A 19,156-nucleotide genomic window follows, 5' to 3' on the forward strand; every position below is an offset into this window, starting at 1 on the left:
GTTTCCGAAAATTAAGCAAATTTTCGAACAGCGAAATTTTTTTTTTTTTTTTTCTTTACAGGCACGTGACATTATCGCAAGAGTTATCGCAGTGTAATGAGGCAGCAGGCGCCATCTGCCATGGTATAAATAATATAATAGGTTATATTATAATCGTTTCATATCCGGTTCCATATCGATTACAGCTAACTCTGATAAACTCGCGAGTTTCTTCTTGTCTATATTACACAAGACGTTGTAAAAGTGGGCTTTCTTTAACTAGAGATTCTTTGGACGCGATCGTTTTTGAACATAAAGAGGTACCACACACACATACATAAGAAGTATCTGAATTATATTTAATAATTAAAAAAAAAAAACAACTCACATTCTTTAACTTAAGTAAATTTTATTTTAATATATTCTTTTTATTAGAGATTTTATGTTATGTAAAGATATATATATTTAGCATCAAATGTTAAAAACTTTTGACGTGTTCTATGACGTCTGTTACTGATCGGTAAAGATCGAATTTTCTTAATAAACGTTTATCGGTACAAAACTATAATTAACTATAATAACGAGAATTAGCAAAGTTCCAATTGCGAGTCGCGCGAAAAGCGAAGAATGTTGCAACTTCCGCTCTGTTGATATTCGATTATTTTAATGAGGGGATAGAAATTATGTAACGATTTGAACTACTTTTGCACATTCACGGGTGTCGGATTGATATCCTTGCGGCGATTATAATCACCGCAGCTTTACATACGTAATGAGCGGGGTGACGTAAGCAATTCCGTCGAAGGCGATGCACGTACACGCACACACACCAAGTCCTTTAATACGAACCGAGAAAATGCATAAACAATTATTTAATAATTCAAGGCAGTCCTCTTTTGGTTTTTGTTCGCCGCGAACCGCGCTGACCGCGGAGCTATTAATCGGGAGCGTGTGTCGTATCGCCGTGACACGTGCTTCGACAGGTATGACATGGAGAAGAGTGACTGTGACGTAACGAGGTGAGCCTGCACCTATGGCAACTTAACTCATTAATCTTGCACTAGTGACGTGTTTAAAATGTGTGACTGATAACATGGATCGTTGAATCTCTTTTGTAGAAGACCATCATTTTTGCACGAGTATACCATATAAATAGACGAATTAATTAGATTTCTTTTCTTATTTTTAATTTTATCTTATATTATTAGTCGTCTGCCAATTTTTTGTATTGAAAAAGTAAAATTATAAATCAACAAGTATCATGTAATCCTGTATGAATTTTGTTTCTCCATTAATGTCTTTATCTTGGAATCGTATAAAACTTCTTCATTTAATACAACTTTTTATCTCAGTATATTTTTACTAATTAGAACAATTTCTAAAAATATTCCTATTTTTTCATAGCAATTTTTGAATATTACTTAAAGTTTTTTTTATTGCTGCAACGGCTTTGGTTAAATTCATATCTTTTTATACGCTGGACACGTGTATATCTCATCGAAGGATCTTAGACAATATATCTGATAATACAGCCAATCCATCTTAACTCTGTGATAACGAAATTTCTCCTTACTCAAAGAGAGAGAGAGAGAGATTTTACTTTTCTAAATATATTTTGTGACTTCACCATATGTATGTAGCAACTCCGTGTTTAATTCACAAATTTGTCTACGCCAAGAAACAGTGATAATATTTGTCACGATAGCACATAATATATTAAACAATATGAGCCTTGTGATCTGAACAAAAAATGCGATGTCATCATCATAACAAATAAAGGAGAAAAAGAACTATAATTAAAAAAAAATTCAATTATAAAAATCATACATATCATTTATCCTAAATTCACTTTATTCGAGATTACTCGTGAATGATATTCGTTAACGCGCTGCTGAGAGATTATCGCGTGTGTTCGAAAAAACGTCGATGTATGATCTCGAATCGTTCGATGCTGCGGAAGAGACGCGATTATCGCCGCGAGGAATTTCGATCCGTGGAAACGATCTCGCGCCGTGTCCCCGTTGAACGTCGCCGTCGCGCACGTGTGTATACATCGGAAAAAACGCTGCGCGGCGCGCGCAATGCGACGAGCGCGCGACGCGGTATCGGTCGCAGCTCGCAGTAGAGCGAACGCTTTCCGTCGGGGCGGACTTTGAGCGTTTGCCGTCGCGTCGCGGAAAAGAGCGCATGCGCGAGTGTCTTCGGCTCGGCGCGAAGAAAGCCGGAATTGAAAGCGGGCAAGAGGAACGAAAAACGCGCGACAACGGAAGAAAAAAAAAAGAGCGAAAAGAGATCGTCTCTTCGTTCCGGTTGATGGAATATTCGTCGGCATGGCGAACGCGCATGCGCGCATCTCCGACGCGTAAACAGGTGTTTTATTCGCGCCAGGCGCTGTCGTTGACAGGGTACGCGTGCCACCGACGAAGGGGCATCGCGATCGCCGCCGATCGGCGGTCAATCAATAGCAGGATTCTCTAAACATCTTAGCGACGGTTATCGTTGTCGTTAGCGAGCGATAGCCTATGAGAATTGCGCTTTTCATCAGAATTGTCCTTGCCATTGGCTGTCGCCATTTAACGATACCGAAAACTATCGGTAACAAGTTACTGAATCCCGCTACAGGTTAGGCTTGTCTCGCGCCCGTTCGTTTTCACCGACGACAACGTGGAGACGTCGGGAGCGACGGACCGGCCGCGCCGTCGACGACGTCGCGTTCGTGCGATAGCGAAGGCGCGTATACAGGGTGTTCTGTAGGTATCCTGTCCTTTTAGCAAGAAATTTTAAAGCAAACTGGCGAAACTTTTTTTTCGTCGAATTCTGCGTGAATTATTTGTTGGAAGAAAAATATTGTATACGATGGAAAAAATTAAATAAATTCTCGGATTGTGGCAGCATAAAGTTAATACTTATAATCCGTTTCGAAATCTTTCTCAGTTCGCTAAACACTGTCAACTGCAATCCGCCTTTGTTATCGTGAACGCATTCGTTTCGGTTGTCAAGTTTCTAAAGTCGTCCTGGTGACAAAACGTTATTCATACTATACACATACATATGATTGTATTTAATCTTCTTTACATGACCCGAATTGCAACAATAGAAACGCGCGATTGTTCGTTGTGTATTCGATGATTTTTGAAATAACGAGTTGATTTCTGTTCTTTGTGAATACGCCTCTGCACAAGCGTCATGATACTTTTTATGTATTAAGAGTTTGAAAGGACAAGAATCAGGGATATCACGAGTCTTAACTAGATGTATTAGTATCACTGAGAAAAAAAAGTCGTTGGCTTGACTAAATTCGTCCAACTAATTACTATTTCTTTGTATTTCTTTAATTGAAATATTTAAGTATTTAGGTCAAATATACGTCATGTTAGATTTAACTTTAACATATCGTATTTGATTTAAATATTTAAATATTTCAATTAAAGAAATACAAAGAAATAATAATTAGTTAGACAAATTTAGTCAAGTTAACAACTTTTTTTTCTCAGTGTATAAATGCTAAGCGAAAATCTATATCTAAAATTATGCTGTTAAGATTTCTAGTCCCTCACTGCAGTTATATCAAATAACATTAAAAGCTGCAAAGCACGTGATTTTTTTTTTTTGCAAAATATATTAAAATAAATTAATTTTTTTCATATACCGTGACTCAGAGGTTTGATAATAGATTGCTAAAATATACTGAAGATTATTTTCAGTTCGTAGATTAATTGATAGCAAAAATCTCGATTAATTGTCATCAAGAGCCATTCATTTCGTTAGAAAATATATGCACACGGAGAAAAAAAAAGATTAAATTATACATATGTGAATTTGCAATGCAGTATAATAATAGTTGAGTTAAGATGTATTGTTTCTTAAAATGTTTTTTTTTACCTGGTATATTTTTACATCACATTAAATGTTACGTTGCATCGCATAATCTCAGAATAGTCAGATGTTACATATTTCGTTAGGAAACATTACAAAACTTTCTTAGATGAATCGCAAGTTCATTCCTATTTATAACCCGACTATTTCGAACGTTTTAATTTTAACTTGTTTAATCGCGCCCTCTCAGTTGCTACTCTGTTTATACTCGTCGCGAGAAAAGAGAAAGAAAAGCATGATCTTATTCGTGCAACATCAGAATCATATCCAACGCGTATTATCAGTTACAAAAATTATTGTCTAAATTTAACACTCAAAAAAGTGGTATTGCAACTACAGCAAAAATTTTCTGGGTGCGCAAAATTAACTGAGGTACATAAATGATTAGCAAATACTGTGATATCGCATATGTTTCGCATTTAATCAATCTAAGTGACAGAGACAGAATTTATATCTGAACTGTTTGTGAAATTTAGAAAGAATGTTTTTCTGTGGTGCCTATCCATGTTAAGGCCAATCATACTTGTTATACGGTTTGGCTGTGGTACACAGAAAAGATTAGCGGCAAGAAACAAATGAATATATAATCCTCACGTCTAATATATTTGTATAACGCGCCCAATCTATCTAGCTCTTTTAAACAATTTCTCTCAATTTTTCGATGTTGCAGTTATAATTGGCAGTTATATTTCTCACAAAGATCGTTCTAGCTGTAGTATCGAAACTCATGTTTATCCAATGCAGTGATTAACATTTGGCAATGGGACCTAAATTTTCTAGAAGATATTATTAGAATATTGCTGCTATAAATTCTATATGTAACAGACAATATTCTAACAGATACAAAAAATAGCGATAAATTTTTGTTGTGTCACCTAGAAATCTACCTATATCAGCAAGACATTTTTTTGAGTGAAGAGTCTTATCACGAGCCGCCTTCAAATTCTACTTTAAATCCGGAATCGGGATCAATCTGATATGCGTGCGATTGATCGATCTTACTGAACGCACGCGAACAACGTATAAAAGACAAATTTAAATCACGCTTCGATGTGCTGCTTCTCATCCCTCCCACTCGTGATGCCGTTTAGTAATCTCGCCGAAAGCGAAGATTAAATGGCGACCAAGCACAGATAGCGTGAAGCCGCCGCGTCGGGATATTTTCAAAATAATCGGCGGTTGCTGATGAGGGTTGTGAGGTCCGAGAAGTACGATCATCGCAAAGTGTTCTCTCCCCCCCTTTTCTCTCGCTCTTTTTTTGACAAGCGTACTCGAAGGCAGACGTCTGTTTTCGGGCACGCGCGAGAGGCTATAAAAATACAATTTCCAATTCGGTGTCGATGCCGATATAACCGATCAGATTTTTATCGCTTCGCAGTTGATGGTGCAGCGAGGCGAGCGGCGGGGGCGGTCCCGACATGGAGGGCCACGACATTCAAGAATTAGCGGTGACCGCTAAGGACAGTGTAATCGTCAGAGGTGGATATCCGGCGCCCTATTCCTCACCGAATGGCGGTGAGTACTTTCATGAATATTTCGCAGCGTATATAATGAGCGTAATGTCGTTTCATTCGACGAGCGATTTACATGGATTAATGCGAAAGATGGTTCTTTCCCAATACTTGACATTTACGAAATTAGAAATGTTGATGAATATCATGTTTTATTTATCTGTCGTCTCTCTGTATACATGTCATTTACATGTGAAAAATTCTACTTTGAAGTTACGGATATATACACGTGTCGTAAGCTTTTTCGTTATTATAGCTTTCTGTTTACGAGTTTTATCAATACGTACACCTCGTGTTTTAATCCCGAGACGAAAAGCGCGTTCTCATCTACGTTTCGCACTGGATACGCGCCCAAAATACAAGAAGCTCTTTCGCTCAGCTTCGAAATGAATATTCAGCGCGCGTTTTGCGATAGCAATTTGGCAAACTTTCTATGCATCGTCTCGTTACGTCGTCGTAAATAGCTCATTGCGAAGGACGGTCGGGGGAAAGACGTCGGTGGGACGTGCGCGCGCTTAAAAATCGGGAAAGGCGGAGAAGCACGCGCCTGTTACGCAATCGGCCGCAGACACGCACATTCTATTCGACATTCCATGGGTAAAAATTTCGTGCGGGATGAACAAGCTGCGCTTGAGATAAGGAGGCTGCGTCGCGGCCGCAGATAACCCAGGGACCCTCTGGCTACGCAGCACCAAAATGGCAACCAGTCTGTTAATCGATCACGAATGCGCGTGCGAATCGCCGGCACATTAAACAAAAATCTTTTCATTATTCCATTGAGATTTTCTTAACGCGAGGGAGATTAATGTTGAATCTGATGAATGAAGATTCAGAACTCGTTGTCGAAGATTGATGCGCTCTAAAATGGCGATTGACTTGACAATCGATCGAAAAGGCTACATCGCCATCACTTTAGGAAAGAATCAAGCTACTAATCGTTGATCGACAAAATGATAATGAAATATAATTCACTGATAATTCTTGTATTCCGAAATAATGGCCTTTCCTCTTTCTTTCAAAGACAGATTTTTAGATTAAATGTGTGCGATCAGATACTTTTCAAAATGGCAACATGAAATATAATTCTTTTCGATTGACGTTGCATTTTATATCCTGGCAAAGTAAATTCAAGGCGAATGTTTATTCACTCAATAGACAGTATGTAAAATAAAAAAAGTTGTTCGTGCAAAATAATCGCTATTAAGAGGATGCCGGACCGTCCTGTTTTACCGGCCATAATAATTATATATTTGCTTAATATAAGGGTTTTGCGGTGTGTACGTGCAAAATAGGATACCTCTCCACTCGGAAATGCATGAAGGAATATAAGTGAACGTTTGAAAATGTATTTGAAAGCCTAGTGAGAAACATTTCGGTGTGCAAAATGTTGCATAGTAAAATCTTTTTTATAAAGCTTCTAAACTCACTTCTCGAAGTTCACTAATACTTTTTGATAAAATGCCGAGTGCGGAGTTCACTTGTTAGGCACGTGCAGGTTGCAGGTTTTTTATATTAAGTAAATGTTGACGGCAGAAGCCGATAACAAAACTGTAATTTTTTAATTTTTTTTCACTTTTCATATGAAATCATAAACCCCGCACTCCGTTATTATGTATACTTTAATTATGGAAAAGGATTTGTTGATATCTATAATCAACAAAAATATTTTGCAATCCTACTAATATTCGCATTCTGTCGGTATCCGGCATCCTCTTAAGTGTAATTTGATAATACTCGAGATTATTTCCATATAAAAAGGAACGAATTTATATGTGTGAGATCACTCGTTTTACAAGTTTTTTTATATTATATTTTTTCATGATTAATACAAACGATATTAAGTATCTGCACGCAAATATTGTTCATAAGTTGAGATAGTATACAAAAAATCTTATTTTAAGAGAGAGAAAAAGAAATTACAATATATTTTCTGATAAATTATACGGTTTTCTATATGTGAACTTTATGATAGAATCATTTTGAAAATTAATTTCAGCTTTGAACGAAATAAAATAAAATTTTATTTTATTCGAATTGTACTTGTGAAATAATTCTTTTATTATTACTGATTTATTATCCAATTTATTTGATTAACGGTAATTCATCGACGACGCATCCTCGTCAAAGCACGTGACATCCTCGCGTGGTTATTTCCATGATTCGCGACGGGAGCGAATATCACGTACGAAGAAGCGTGTTTACGTGAGATAACAGCCAAAGCAGTGGGAAAATATGGGAGAGACGCTCCCGCCAATACGTATTTTTTTAGATCACTTTTTAATCTGAAAAAAATTATCGTAGCGAATGGTATATCTTTATCGTAAACGCTTTTCTTTTTCTTCGTACCACGATAGAATTGACTCAGCATTTTTATCCGTGCGAGCTCTAATAGAACGGTAGAACCGTTTCGAAACCACGAGATTGCGCGTTAAATGAGTGCTAAATAAGCACTTATCTTTATGAGAAAAAAAAAATTACTTTACCTAAGCATATCCTCGGGCTCGAGTTAAACGTCTAAGAACGAAACGCGCCATCTTCGATGACCATGGATGGATCCTCGGACGGATTCCTCTTGTCGATGAATCGCGACACGTTTTGACTGCATGACAAATCGAAGGTTGCATCCTCGGCGTGTCGTATCGGCGACTTATAATAACGTTGTAAGCCAACCGTCGAAGGGGTCAGCCGATAACCCGGAGTAACAAGGAAAGAGCTCGCGACCGTCGGGTTCCCGGCCGGTCGCCGAGATCGTGTAACCCCGTCAATATTTGTCGCCCTCTAATCACACCTAACGATGGACAAAGGGAACTGCTCTAATATTTATGTGAGACGATTTTGCGAGTAGGGTTCGTTATAGAGCATGTCTAATGACGAAAGTCAGAACGCTAAGATGAAGAAGGTTCCACGGTTCCAAAGAAGGTTAGCGATTGTAATATGGCGTATTTCTTATCTGATACTAAAGAAATGATTGGAGTTTCAAGGTTTCATCAATGCAATTATATCGATTACGCGCTCGCAAAAAAATTCTGAATGCTGTCTGGATACATTTATCATTTGCTTGACTTTACATTGCCACTTATGCTACGTCAGGATGGCTATAGAGAGAACCATTATGAAATAATTTGATATTTTTCAGCACTCGTAGTCTAAATTATTTATAATCATTTCTAGTTATATACAATGAAGATGAAGTGTGAAATCTACCTTAAATGTACGGGTATTTTTTTCATCGTTTCTTTCTAATATTCTAATTTTTGTCAATAGTAATGCACTGATTGCATATATCCTATTAACGCGGTGAATGCCGAAGATGCGTTGTTGATGGTTGTCGACAACCGATGCTACACTACTATAATAATATGTGTTTCATTGATTTTTATGGTATAAAACGCAATCAACTATATTTATAAAGTTATACGTATTGTCAAATGTGATTAAAAGTAATCGGATAAAAATATTGCGAAGAAGAAGAATGATTAGAATAACAAATATGTATATTTGTTTCAGAAATTCTTATTGTTCTTTTTTACTTATTACAATAGCTATTACAATATAAAGAATTATAGTATTTTGCAAAATTGATTCGAATTCACGTATTGACATCAAAAAGTTTATAAAGTAGGACATTCTTTTCCCATCGTTCGCTTATCAGGTGTACATATATGTAAAAGGTAACAAATGTATATTTAAAATGAAAAACGCACCCGTTTAACCCTGATATTCAAAGCATCGATATTATAAGAAATGAAATAATGTTTACGCGTGATAAAGATTCGAACTCTACATATCAAAATACGTATATTTTATAATTATATATCTTTACTGTAAGTAATTATCTAACAGAACAGATAAACGAAATCCAACACCGATAAAAGATATTAATCCTAACGAGAAAAATAGTTAATCATTATTAAATCTCGCTATTGTTTTCAAAAGCTTCTTACTTTTTCTTCACTTTGTTATAGATAAATGTCAGAACCGATAAACACGTTATCGTTGATGATTAGATCGTTTTATCGCCAGATTATAAATACTTCCTACGAATGTAAAGTTGTAGACTAAAAAATTGTTATTAGCTCTTACCTCTACGTTGCAAAATATATATGTATATATGTGTGTAAGAAAAGATATCTTAAACAGTGTGATGAAACAGATTATCTTTCAACGGTAATAAACTTTCACGGATTTGTTTATCAAACACGTGCAAGCATATAAAAAAATATCATAAGATAAATCATTTTCTTCAAGTTATAAAAATTGAAACAGATAGATAAATTTCTTGCAAGTTTTTTGCGCATCACAGAACTGTGGAAACTTAGAGCAGTTATGTATATGCTTATACAAAATAGTATAAACATGTGTTTATTATTATTGCTAGTAAAATATTCTTACGAGGAATGCGAGAGAGAATACGGCTTATCAGAAATGTATGTAGTACAATTGTCACACATTTGAAACTGTCTTGTAAACAATTTGTGTGTGTGTGTGTTTTAATGTTATACATATTAAAAACCATTTTCTGTTTTAATCTTTTTCTTGTTTTAAACTTAACGTATTGAAATAATCATAAGTGAAAACATTACAATAATTGAGAAAACAATGTGTAATATTTTTTGTAAAATAATTAAATCGGATATATATGTATATATATAATAAATTAAATACTATTTTAAACTTTTTCAATGATAGATTAAAGCAGAAAACAAATACGAATTGAGATGAAATAAATATACGAAATATTGGATCGATTATGAAGATTATGATAATATATAATAATATATGATAATTAATTTTAATCATTTTAAAAAATACGTAAACAGGAAAACGAGAAAATTAAAAAAATTGTATGTTTTCCGTATAGTGCTCCGTAGTAGTTATTACAATAGAAATAGTATTGCGATATTATCAATATTATTAGCACATATTGCTCTAATACTATCGGTGAGGAATCAAATCATACAATATTTACTAGCATGAGAAAAATGGGACATTTTATAAGAACATTGATATAACTTGCGAGGGCATTATTGCTATCACTAATTGATGCTAAAATCATATGTATCAATACAAAAGTCTCAAATATTCACAAATACATCATACGCGATGGATCGATATAAGAGTATATAAGTATACAATTTTATGTATAAAAAAGTTTCAATATATTGATACACTGCTCTTGATTAATTTTTCTAAACATGTTTAAAATAGTATCTTTAAAAATAGAGAAATTAGATCTTTATGCTCAAAGATGATGTTTTTTTAATACAAATCTTGAAGAATTCATTTTTCATAACTATCATACAAATGATTCATAATAATCACATTTTATCAAACGTAATCATGCAGGAAACTTTTCTTTTGTTATTAATGTTAATTATTTCTCTCTACTCATTATACTATAAATTGTAACAATTCTGATAGTAATAGCTACGATTTCGCTAATAATAGAAGCTTATCCATTTTCCTGTTGTATAATATTTAACATCATTACGGCTTCATAATTACTTTTTTACATTTATTGATCAGAATCCGGCTATCTATAATAGTGTAATTGATTGATGATGAATTTGCATGCGAGCATAACACGCACTCGACACGTGTATGCTTCTTATTCTCACGAAAGTACTCTAATGTCCTTCGCGCGTCGCTCAAAAAATAAATATGCGAAACATTATGTGACATTGCTAAACTCTTCCCAGGATGCGTTCCGATATTCACTGTTAATAATGAAAATGTATAGTATACGTGATGTAAACGATACATTTTTAGGGCAGTGAATATCGGAACGCAACCCCAGAGACACATCGTCGATTATATATATGGTGTGTCTCGCAAATTGCCGGCAAACGATTTTTAACGACAAACACATTTTCTTTTAACGAAAATATCTAGATAGCTCATCATTTTTCGCAATATCTAAAGAATCTAAACCTTTATCATTGATCTTCTTTGATTGACTAACAGATCTAAAAAGAAATCTTTGTAGAAAACTATCTTTTTTCGACACAAAAGAATTAAGAAATTAAATTAACAAAAATATTTATGTTACACTCATATTAAAAATACTTCTCGAAGAGAGATGAATAATTGTGTATATTTAATATACGCGGTGATAAAAAAAAAAGATATTACCGGAAAGGTTAAGGAGACCTATTGACTTCTTCCAAGAATAGGCACTCGCGGATATTATGCAGCGTTATATTTAACGCTAAATGTTATTATCCTAGTTGTTATCTTCGCTTAATGGAAAACGCGACACGATTTATGGTCTTAAACACGTTTGTCCCGAGAATACAAGCGCGTGACATCAGTCTGTTTTAGGAAAATGCAGGTATAATTCATAGGACGCGCGTGACAAATCGCCTGAGAGAGAAGAATCGCAGATTATTTGAAGTCACTAGTCATTCAGGCGATTCGCTGTCGATTGCAATTTAATCTGTGCGACCTAAGGCGTAGTTGGAGGGCAATGTTAAGATAGATCATCCTCTCCGCGTGATACCGTATACTGTATACAAATTCTTATCGCATCTTTCACGAATTTTCCGTGCGGACGATTTAACATGACTCACTGATACGATTATTATAATAAAAATTTGTATATCACAAAATGATTGTAGAAACGTTGATAATTAAATACAAATATTTGAAGGAAAAATATTTGGTTTCTTAGAAACATCTAAATAATGTTTAAATAAGTATAGTGTAGTAGGACTTTTTTGACATTCGATACAAATATTTTATGATCTTCCAATGCGGAAGGAATTATTCAAACAAAATTACTTCGGAAAAACACTTATAAAAGTTGCAAAAATCATAAAGAGACGTTGAAAAATGAGATATTGTTTTATTGTCGCTAGGTGATACTGACATGTATATCATCACAAAAAATCGTGACGAGCATTTACTTCGTCGACCTGGTTATCGAAGACGCCATTCCATCAAACACTGATTGCCATGTTTTTCTCGCATGATGATCATTTACATAATCCCACTACCGAGTCATCGTTACACGACACGTTGATATGTCTCGTTAATGCTTTTTATAGTAATATTTTATTGGCTGTTTATGTGTGCATATATCGATATCTTTTTACAGATGTCGAATGTATATGTGTATATGACGATATTTTTTTTTACATTACAAATGTCGAAAATGCATATCCTGCTTTAACAAAAATCTAATTACATACTGTATTCTTAAAAGCTTTAGAAACACAATATATGCAGGTAAAATAGCAGGATATGCATTTTCAGCATCTGCAATATAAAAAAAAACATTGATGCGTGCATATATACAATATCAAACATTGATATTAAAATATAAAAAGATTCGAAATTATATTATATATTTTACATAAATAATAAATAAATTATAACGGCAACGAATTATTTTTGCAAAATAACCTTTCCAGCCCTTATAAAAATGCAATTGTTATATTTTACCAAAAATTTATAAATTATCTCTATAATATCCTAGAAATGTAAATTTTTTTTTTCAAATTTTGCTTAAGCTTGTTCACTATCTTTATAATATTATTTGTTTATGTGCATTTGTATGTATGTATGTGTGTGTGTGTGTGTGTGTGTGTGTGTGTGTGTGTGTGTGTGTGTGTGTGTGTGTGTTATTTCTATCTTTCCAGCACTCATTATAGCATTCTAATATTTATCTTTTTTTCTAAAACTACCATTGCATTCTTCCTTTACTCCTCTTTTCAATCATATCTTCTAGTTTGCAGAAGTTAGTAAACATCCCCAGTATTGTTATGCACAATCTTATGTACATACGTGTAGATCGTAACGGAGAAGCTTGACGAAGATTAGATTATCAGCGCTGAGTCTTTCTCCCCTTCCCCGCCCTTCCCCACTGCGAGCAACATTTACCCTGCGAAAAGAAAAATCCTGTCTGACACTTAACATAGTGCCTTCGTTGAGATCACACCGCATTCGTCCTCCGCGCGATTGCAAGTCGCCGGATTATTCTCGATATCTGGCGACAACAACAGTTAAACAATGAGCATGGAATCTGCGTGACAAAAGTGCATCAATCGTACTGTTTATAACGTTAATAGTGCTATTATATTTATCTGCTATTTGAAAGTGATACTTTACAGTGATTGCTGCAGCGATACAGAACGAAAAGAAACGTAACTCGCAATGAAAATACTTGAAAACGAAGATTTTCTCTTGGATATGCAAATTACCGATCAGGTCGATTTAAATTTCATGACTGGTGAGCACTTTTGGATTTTTTGAGCGATACATTTTTCTCAATTATGCATGTGAAAATCAAACTCTTCGATATTTTAGCTTTCATACTTACATGTCATACATTCCTTTCGTTTCGATATGACGAATACTCGCCATGTAATCGGTGGTCGAGTATATATTTGTTTTAAATTCAAAGTCATCAACTTCGATAATATATATGCGGCCTTACATCTTTGAATATTGTCGATTTTAGTCGATGATCGTGCCGAAAAAAGTTAACGCTTAAAGATATGTAAATTGTTTTATATTACGCTAATAAAATTACATTATGAATAATATTACAAGTATTGGAAAAGAGTGGAATTAAAACGTATAAAATATTTCCATTGAGAAGTACCATTGAGTAGAAATAGGAACGCCCGTCTTCAAATGCGTTTCTCGAAAGAGAAAGACATTGAGATAAAAATAAATATATTTTCACGTCAAAATACTTGCATTATACGATTCGTATTTGCCTGTTGATTTTCCGTTCGTCTTATGGAATTTATGTAAATTTACTTTTCTCCGACCATTAGTTAAAGAATGAAGAATATTCGACTCAAGTACATATTCCAGTCATTGTATTGCATATATATATATATATATATATATACGTATATATAGCATATATTGTAATAAAAAATATGCATTTGCGGTATTTTCTTTTATTCATATTTTTCTATTAGCACGTGCTTCATATTCATGTACATTACATCAAGCACGCTTCCGTATTTCTCCGATCTTGCGTTGAATTCGAATAGAATTATAACCGTTAGTCTACAAGATTATTAGAAGAGAAAATAAATGTATTTTTCTATTTTAAAAAAACTAGTTAAATTACAACATTATCTTCTTGTATATTGTATAAAATAAAATATTACTAGTATCAACTCATTTAGACTAGTCGAAAACATCCTTGTAAAATACTGCTGACTTATCATATTTTGAATTTCTTCGCAAACATCATTGGAAATATTTCTTTGATTTAACTAACTTATCTTATCTTTTCTCTCTCTACACATAAGATACATATTTGAAAATTTTGCTGCATGTGTGAATACTATAGATATATTCGATCACATAACGCTTGCTACTATTACGGACTCTATTAAATATGATTACATTAATCGATATTATTTGAGTGACATATATTACTTCTCGAGTTAATATTGTATTTTTAATTCATCGCGAATAGATTCTCGGGGATGAAACGGAATATTGTATATTTCCTCCTTAATAATAAACACAGTAATTGTGCAAATTGAAATAACTTTTTATCAGATAGATATGATCGTTAAAAAAGGACGAATATTGATGAAATATCACTATAATCAATTATATCATGATAAAATATTGTCACATTTATGATAGTATCGCAATTATCTTGATTGGAACAGTGTACATATGCCATGTGTACGATACAAGATCTAAAAATACAAAGCAATACCAGACATTTAAAGATATCGCGCCTACTAACTTGTATGTCGATATTTCTGTTGTTGAGAGCGGCAGATTCGCGTGTTATCGCGGTCGTCGCACGCCATGTCCGCAAATTTCGAACAATGGCAAAGGGGTGCACCGCCGGTGACACAAGTGCACGGCGATATGCATACTAATAGGCGCGGGGCACGGAAAATGTGGTGGCATGAATCATTTTTTATTGCTGCCTCATTGTCCGTCAACGGGAATAAGAGCATTCTGCGTTGGGCTTTATCTCTCGCCGGGGAAACTGACTCACACTCTGGCTGTCCGCGTATCCAGTAGCTTTGTTACGCATCGCGCATTCTCTCGCCTCCGTACGCGAGTGCTCTGTTTGCGCGAAAAGCGCTAGCAATCTCAGCACTCTTTGTCATCGCCCGGTCGCAGATAACGGAACAGCCGTGCCGATGACAGAAAAAATAGCGGTTTGTGGCGCGTCTCATTTAATTATTCACGTGCAAGAAACATTGAAAGAAGTCGCGATCGTTGAACGGATACACACGATGATTCGTATCAAAGAGAAATTATTTATTTTTTTCGTATATGACAATTTAATCTTTTAAATATATATTGTAAGCATAAAATTTTTGAGATAATACTCGAGAAGTAACTTCTCGAAAGTATTTGCTTTCTAATCTAAATTCTCAATACTCGATATACATCTTTCCTGAGAACTTTTTGCTGTTTTGATTAATTGTCATTTCATGCTAACAAGAAAAAATTTCCAACTTGCAAATTCAATAAATTATGACATTTTTTAAATACATAAAGAATGTCTTGGTAAATGATACATATATTATTTTTGTTTTTTTTTCAAATTCATTGTTTAAGTTCCTAATTATATATAATTGCTTATAAAATATTTATAATTGTTTGAACACACACACGCATATACAATTGTTAGTTATATGTGTAAAAAATTTTAAATTTTATTTAATGAATATATATATAAGAGAAGTAATTTTTCTTTCTACAAAAAGTTTTTATATCTCTCTTCATTTACGGATAATAAAATAAAAATAGAGAATAATCCATTTTTTGGAGATTCGTTCTTTATTCTTTTATTGTTAGAGTAAATTGATAGCAAATAGGAACAGTATATTATTTATTGAAACACTTCTTATATTTTTTTACAGTTTCATAATTTTTTGGATTTCCGAGTTGAGAATTTTTTCTTTCATAAATATGAATACATAAATACGAATACATTTGAAATTTTTCAAATGCAATATTTATAAGCATAATATAAAGACGAGATAAATGTGTGTATGCGAGAGGGCGATATATTTTCTATAACGCAAAAATCTTATATTTATATTTTTATATTGTATATTTTTAGCTCATTTTATCGCTTACGTAGAGGTTCTTGCATAAAAAAAGAACGATTTAATTTGCGCGCATCCAATTTCAGGCATCAGTTACTAATTGTAAGACGCTGCGATGTAATGTCATTGGAGTAACCTGGCTTTGTCAAAAAAGAGAGGGTAAAAAAGATACGTTTTTCTTTTATCGAGACAAGGACAAAGGATCTTTCCAATTGCATGCATAACAAATCATTCTTTATCAAATAATACAAATATTGAAATTACTAGTCATACATTACGAATTATTAATACATATCGTTCCGATATTGTTGTTGTATTCTTTCGTATATTTTTTAATTAACAAATTTGTTTTCCGATTATTTTTTCAGACAGATATTTTCATTATAAAAAATGTGACATCATAATTATTTTATTATCCACAAACTTTTCCTGAAAATTAACACGCTTATCATACTTGGCGAGACCGTTAGAACATTAAAAATATATATATCGTTAATAATAATGTAGATATTGTTTTAGAATTTAATGAAAAATCCGTGGAGATTTATGCGATGCGCATAATCGCGCGAACACGGCCTGCCTCCCACCATCGCAAGCCTGCGGCAAGGGACGGCGGCAAACATGCGTACGGTTACAGCTGTTTGCCAGTCGTCACCGGACCGCCGTCGTGGTGTCTGGCGAAGGTCATTAACGCAGTCACACAATTATCACCGTTGTCGTGCCTGTGTGTTCTTGTTCGTCGTTTTAAATGTATTCTGTTTTTCCGATATCGCGTTTAGAGAGTTGTCGCATCGTTTAAAAAGAGTCGGGATGATGTTCATTTTCGTCATCTCGCGTAACAACGCCTTACGAAAGAAACGCTGACAAGTTGAAGAGAAAGGGAGAAAGGAGAGGAGAGTCCGCGAAAGACGGAAATAGTTGTTCTCGCGAGAGAAAATTGATATTGCGGCGCGGCGATTAAATCACGGGTAGCCGATAAGAAAGTAAACACATCGCCAGTGTCGCGATAGTGATCGAGAGAGTGCCTATCGAGATTCGAGATCAAAGACGTGATCGGCAAACGTTCGGGAACAAATCGATTGAAAAACGGTGGCTCACGATGGGTCTGGCAGGTACGTTCCTTGTATTCTCTTGGTCGCATGCACGTCACCTTAACATTTTATTCGCGTTGTTATCTATGAGTGGAAGATTATAAGGGGATAAGTATCATTTTCCAATTGCGACAATGTTGGGATTCTTTACGAACTCTATTACGTGTATTATCATTTTCGTCATTTCAGTAACTGACTTTTTACGACGACTACGTGTATTTCTGTATTTTTTATTTTCTGACATGATATATGTTTCATGTTGAAATGAAACGAACAATTTAAATTGCAAAAATCTTTTTTTGTTATCATCATCATGGAGTCACATTGAGTCACATTACATACAATAAAATATTATTTTATATATTATATAATTATATACATATATATTTTTTAATTATATATAATTATTTTACTAAAGAAGAGAGAACACAAGTCCTATAAAAATAATAGATTACAAATTATTATCGAAAGCCGTACATTTGTATAATTTGATAAATAACTGGGAATTCTGTTATATAACTGGAGACTCAAGTAGAGTGGCAATATTTAAATGTTTGTATATACAAAACAAATATTTTATTATTCAAATGGGCTAAGTGATAGAGCAAGTGAGTTAATTGTTAGAACTCGTATGGATAGCGATTGTCGTGAATAAGTGCATAAAAAGGTTCAATAGATTTATTGATATTATTGATACTATTTGAAAACGTTTATACCGAATTGTCGGAACTATATCAACTGTTACACACATTTCAATTTCATTGTTTTTATACTATTTAATTTTTTACCGCTTCTATGATTACTTCAGTTTTTGTTCACAAAGTGAATCAAAAATTATAAATTATATGATTCGAGATAAGATCCAAAAATATTTGACTATAGAATACAAAAATTACTTTCGCTAGATTCCGAATAGTAGAATTTAAAGATTTGAAAGGATTAATTCGTATTTAATTTTTTTTCGGATATACACTAGCATCTTTTTCGATCTTGTAAAAAATGGATTGGATATTATTAATAGAATGTTGATTTCCAATTTTAGTAGTTTTATTTGACGCTATATGAAAATATCGTTTCTCGATATTATAAATTAGCAGCGTCAACAACGATCGTCCTGAAAGAAACTTCGCGCGCGTGACAGCCGCTGGCTTGCGTTCGATCTAATTGTGCCATGACCTAAACGTGACTTGCGTTTTCGCGTGACATTCCGCATCCGTGTGTGGCTGCGGACTGCGCGTTATAAGGTCCGGTTGCATCGACAGTCTCTGGATTAATTAAGCTCGCAGCTTAAATGAGACTGTCTCTTTTTAGACTATAGCGTTCTTTGCGCTATCGGCAAAGAAAGATAATTCATTTAATTTTATACCTCATTAATGTAGAAGGCAATGAAGTTTAAGATTATCAGTTTCGGCATTTATATTATCGTAAATCATCGTGATTGGGAAAATAAGATAAGTAGATAACGAAATAAAATAAATTAAACTAGAGCACGTGAATACAAATACTCGAAGATTAGTAGATAATGTAAAAAATTGCCGTTACAATAAAAAAAGAAAAAATATCATTTTTATGTAAAACTATTTTATGTGAATGTAAAGCGCATATTTTTTAATTAGACATTTTTTCTAAATATATATATATATATATA

General features: G+C 33.9%; 1 protein-coding gene across 8 annotated transcripts in view; it reads left to right on the forward strand.

Moving 5' to 3' along the window:
• Positions 1-482: 482 nt before the first annotated feature.
• LOC115235088 (hepatocyte nuclear factor 4-gamma) overlaps positions 483-19,156 on the forward strand; it is a 36,595-nt gene continuing 17,921 nt past the window's right edge. The window contains exons 1-2 of one of the 8 annotated variants that reach the window (XM_029806654.1): positions 483-998; positions 5,234-5,370. In XM_029806654.1, the coding sequence (XP_029662514.1) occupies positions 5,274-5,370 (97 nt within the window). In that variant the 5' untranslated portion in view covers positions 483-998; positions 5,234-5,273. Of the gene's footprint in view, positions 999-2,085; positions 2,730-4,734; positions 5,064-5,233; positions 5,371-13,260; positions 13,597-15,500; positions 15,518-17,055; positions 17,530-19,156 lie in introns of those variants that run through there. The other 7 variants (XM_029806651.1, XM_029806652.1, XM_029806656.1 and 4 more) reach the window with 7 other exon arrangements.

The sequence above is a fragment of the Formica exsecta genome, unplaced genomic scaffold (assembly GCF_003651465.1).
Source record: "Formica exsecta isolate Colony F162 unplaced genomic scaffold, ASM365146v1 scaffold21, whole genome shotgun sequence".
Classification (NCBI taxonomy): Eukaryota; Metazoa; Arthropoda; class Insecta; order Hymenoptera; family Formicidae; genus Formica; species Formica exsecta.